This window comes from Antechinus flavipes, chromosome 1, assembly GCF_016432865.1.
Source record: "Antechinus flavipes isolate AdamAnt ecotype Samford, QLD, Australia chromosome 1, AdamAnt_v2, whole genome shotgun sequence".
In the NCBI taxonomy this organism is placed as follows: Eukaryota; Metazoa; Chordata; class Mammalia; order Dasyuromorphia; family Dasyuridae; genus Antechinus; species Antechinus flavipes.
Genome location: NC_067398.1, coordinates 470,544,148 through 470,548,773, shown reverse-complemented (window position 1 = coordinate 470,548,773; position 4,626 = coordinate 470,544,148). Strand labels below are relative to the sequence as shown.

General features: G+C 48.5%; 1 protein-coding gene across 1 annotated transcript; it reads right to left on the bottom strand.

Annotated features, from left to right (window-relative positions):
* Nucleotides 1–2,356: 2,356 nt before the first annotated feature.
* LOC127546737 (endogenous retrovirus group K member 24 Gag polyprotein-like) lies at nucleotides 2,357–3,984 on the bottom strand. Its single transcript, XM_051973705.1, has 2 exons — nucleotides 2,789–3,984; nucleotides 2,357–2,699 (listed from the first exon to the last, which is right to left on the bottom strand). The coding sequence occupies exons 1-2, from the start codon at nucleotides 3,982–3,984 to the stop codon at nucleotides 2,357–2,359; spliced, it is 1,539 nt and encodes a 512-aa protein (XP_051829665.1).
* Between the last annotated feature and the right edge of the window lie 642 nt (nucleotides 3,985–4,626).

The window sequence follows — 4,626 nt, the reverse complement described above, 5'->3', positions numbered from 1 at the left end:
GTCCTTCTTTCATGAGGTCTGCAGTTAATTGGAGATAGGTGGGGAGAATTTTGTTGGGTGTAGCAGGGCCATGGACCCAGTATAGAGGACATTTTTGCCATAACAAGCCCGTGGGGGAAAGAGTGGTGGGAAATAAAAGGAGCCAGAGTGGGTCTTGTGGGTTGAAATAGCCAATTTTCTGATTGTCAATAGCCTTTTCTACCTTTTTTAGCGCGATTTTCCCTTCTTGTGTCAGATGTCTGAATGATGTAGGGTCAGAATCGCCTTTTAAAATGTCAAATAGGGGTTTTAGGTCTCCTGTGGTGAGTTTCAGGTAGGGTCGTAACCAGTTTATATCCCCCAATAATTTTTGGAAATCATTGAGTGTGCAAAGATTGTCAGTACGAATCTGAGCTTTTTGGATGGTGACTCCGTTAGACTGTAGTTCAAAACCAAGAAAAAAATGAGGGGAGGTCAATTGAACTTTTTCAGGAGAAATATGGAGGCCCCTGGCTCCTAGGGCTGGAATTAAGTTCTGAGAAATAATGGACAACTCCTGCTCCGAGGGGCCAGCAAAAAGAATGTCATCCATGTAATGGATTATATACAAGTGAGGGTATCGGAGCCGGAAAGGGTCAATGGTTTGAGCCACATACTTTTGACAAAGGGTGGGGCTGTTGGTCATGCCCTGGGGGAGGGACTTTCCATTGGAACCGTGGGGAAGGTCCTATGCAATTGGTGATAGGGATAGTGAAGGCAAAGCATTTAGAATCCTCAGGGTGCAAAGGTATGGAAAAGAAACAATCTTTGAGGTCAATAACAATTTTATGGAAACCGGCAGGAATAGCTATGGGGGCGGGCAGCCCTGGTTGCAGGGGGTCCATAGGGATCATGGTTTTATTGACGGCCCTTAAGTCGTGGAGAAGCCTCCAGGTACCTGACCTCTTTTTAATAACAAAAATGGGTGTATTCCATGGGGAGGTGGAGGGTACAATGTGTCCCGCAGTAAGTTGTTCTTGAACTAGTTTTAAAGCAGCCTCAAGTTTTTCTTTAGAAAGGGGCCACTGGTCAACCCAGACGGGGCTGTCAGATTTCCACGAGATTTTGTCTGCCTGGAGGGCAGGGGGACCAGTGGCCCTTATGAAAAATGGTGCGGGAAGCCGAGGCCAGCGCGCCCAAGTTTGGGTTGTACCTGTAATGGCTGGGGGTTGCCTTGATTATATTTACCCAACCCTTGTTGAGAGAGAAAGCCTTGGGAAAGCATTTGCTTAGTGATGACAGAGTTAGGGCTGCACATGATAACCCCCATTTGTGAGAGTATATCTCTCCCCCAGAGATTAATTGGGAGGTTGGGGACTACAAAGGGACGGACTGTTCCTTTATTGTCCTCTAGATCTTCCCAGTGCAGTAGCTGAGAAGACTGCATAACATTGGAGGTTTGGCCTATGCCTTGCAGATGAGTAAGAGATGGCTGCAAAGGCCAGGCTGAGGGCCAGTGGGTGGTGGATATAACGGTTGAGTCGGCCCCTGAATCTAAAAGGCCTGAAAAAGAGCGTCCCTGAATCTTAAGCGTCAGTGTGGGGCGCTCTTGAGATAGGGCTTGAGCCCAGTAAATATCTGAGGATCCAGGGGTAGACCTTCCTCTTTGGTCAGATAGTGCGGGAAAAGTGGTGTCAAGAGGGAGGGGCAAGGCTTGGGCTAAGCGCTGATTGGGTTGAATATCAATGGTGCTATTGGCAGCTGAAGCAATGATCTTAATTTCTCCTTCATAATCATTGTCGACCAGTGTGGGGTGTATGATTACCCCCTGAAGGGTGGAGGAGGCGCAGCCAATGATAAGAAAAAAGGAGTTAGGGGGTGGGGGGCCATAAGTGCCCATGGGGATGGGCTGAGGACCCTCCTCAGGTTTTAATATTGTGTGGGCGGTGGCACACAAGTCCACCCCTGCGCTCCCTGCAGTTGCCCGGTATAGTTGGGGGAGGGCAGGTTGGTCTCCGTGGCTGGCTGTGCAGATCCTTGAGGGGTCCGGGGTTGACTCCACTTGCCGTTTCCCGAAGGAGGGGGAATAGGATTCCCAGCCATGTCATGTGTGAATCGGCAAGCATTGGCCCAGTGAAAGCCTTTTTTGCACTTGGGGCAAGGGGTGGTAGGGGCCGCGCCATGGGCAGGATTAGCGGCGAGGTTTGTTGGACATTGTTTAGCAAAGTGTCCTTCCATGCCGCATTTGAAGCATGTTCTAGGAGCCCTGGGATTTTGAAGCGCGGCGCCGATAGCTGTGCACTGCCTGAGACATTTTTGTAGAGGCAGGGTCAATATCCCTACAGAGCTTAATCATATCATTTAAGGTTTTTTCCCTCCACTGACCGCAAAGCGCGGCTCAGCAGGGTGCATTAGCCTTCTCATAGGCCAATCTCTTAACAATCTGATCATTGGCTGCTTCCGCTCCCAATGTCCGTTCAGCAGTTTCAAGCAATCTACTAACAAATTCAGAAAAGTCTTCTTGGTTTCCTTGCAAGACTTTATTTAGGGGCGCGAAGGGTGACCCTGTTGTAGGGAGAGCCCTCCAAGTGCTGGTAGCGGCAGCAGCCGTTTGTGCCAGAAGTCCTAAGGGCAGGTGCCGTTGTTTAGATTCGGCAGCATATTTGCCTTGGCCCGCTATCTTATCAAATGTCCGTGACTTTGTGGAAGCGGTTTTGAGGTTTTTTTGAGCCGCTTCGCATCTATCAAAAAAGTCGGCTTTCCAGGAGAGAAACTGTCCTCTAGATAGGGCTGCCTGAACCATCTTATCCACTCCCCGGGTAATAAATACCCTCCTTGTCCGATTGCTTCAAGAGCAGACAAGGTGAAAGGGGCATTAGGGCCATAAGCTTTCACTGCTGAATGTAAATCTTTTATGCTTTTGAACTTTGTGCTTTTAAATTTACCACCTTCCCCTACGTCAATTTCTGCTTCACTATCATGGTCACTACCTTCTGTTACTCCTTCTTCCCCTGAAGCTTCCATCTCCCCTTCATCCCCACCTTCCTCCTCTGTCTCCTTTGGTGCCACTAAGGTTTTCTGGCTTCTTAACTCAGGGAAGGCGAGCTGTGCAGGAGCGGGGTTTTTAATTTTTGTGAGTGAGGGGGGGTTTTTCCCATTCTTCAAGGGTCTCACTGCTTTGGGTAATTGTCTCTGATACCCTGACACAGGGAGGGAGAGAGTTCTTTGTAAAGATTGTTGTAATGCCGAGAGTTCGTTCGTCATTTGTAGATATTGAGTTTGTAAGTCTAGAACTTCTCGGAGGTTTTTTACTTTTTCAGTTAAATCTTGCTTAACTGTAGTGAGGTCAATGACCGGGGCGACAGGGGGGTTAAGTATCGGGGCGGTAAGAAAGGGCAAGCTGTGAGGAGATGGAATATACCCTGCGGCCTCGCTTTCTAATTCAGCAACGTCTGAGGTGCTAAGGGCATCCTGAGTTTCACTTTCTTTTTTCACAGGGAGTTTAGGCTCGGCGGCGGGGAAGTCGGGGTATGTGAGATTGCTTTCTACGGGGGGAGTCCCTTCTTTGGGAAGTGGGGGGTAGATAGACTTGGGTGTGATGGAAGGGATCTCAATGATCCCTGACGGAGGTCGTGAAGACGGCTTCCCTGTTTTTTGGAGAGACTGGGTGGATGCCGCACGGGACAAAGGGTGGAGACAGGACTCTGCAGAAATGAGTAACTGTCGTGTACTCCCGTCAAGGGAGGCACATTCTACAATGTCATTGATCAGATTCCAATAGGAAAGAACATGAATGGGTACGGATTCAGGCCCTTCGGTTTTCAACTTGTTACTAAGATCCCGTCCCACCTTTTGCCACTTAGAAGGGTGGATTTCAGGGCCGTTGACAATGAACCAGGGACAGACATCATCAATGAAAAGGAAAAACCGAACAAGATCCTTTTTCTTAATTTTAACTCCTCTTTCTCTAAGGCTACTCTTAAGGTCCTTAATAAAGGCCTGTTCTTTAGATAAGTTAGTCCCCATGAGTGCGGCAGATGATTACTCACTTTTCAGTTGCGGGCTCTCCGTGGAGCGGTCTCGTAGCAGGTCCGGACAAATGGGCTTCTTCCTAATCTGCCGGGCAGGTGTCCAGCCTCGGGGCCCACGTTGGGTGCCAGATGACCCGTCCAGCAGGTCACTTACATGTGGGTCTCGAGGTGGACAATGCCTGTAAGGCTAATGCCTGTAAAGGAATGAGGTTAGAAATGAGAAGGGAGACGAGTTGAGGTGGAGCAAGGTCTCTCATTTATTGAATGAAAAGGGTCTTAGTTATATATGATTTCTGGGTGGGGGGTTGCAATGTAAAGAGAAGAATGTCAGACCACAGGTGTGGCTGACATCATGGGGCATACTCGTTATCTAGTTCCTGGATGGATATGGCCAATTTCCTGGGACACACATTATCTTGTTTCAGGAATTTAGGATGTTTGTTCACAATAAGGTTTTAGCTAACCGTATCAGAGTTTACGCACAGGTAGTCACGTTCTTCTTGGCTTCTTTGTTTCCTGGGGTGCCCGTAGGCACTAAGGTATAGGAGAGTCTTTTATACATGGTTTCTAGCAGTTGGAGGGTGAGGGAGAAGAACAATCACTTCCCCCAGCATTCTAATGGAAGAAACAATAAAAG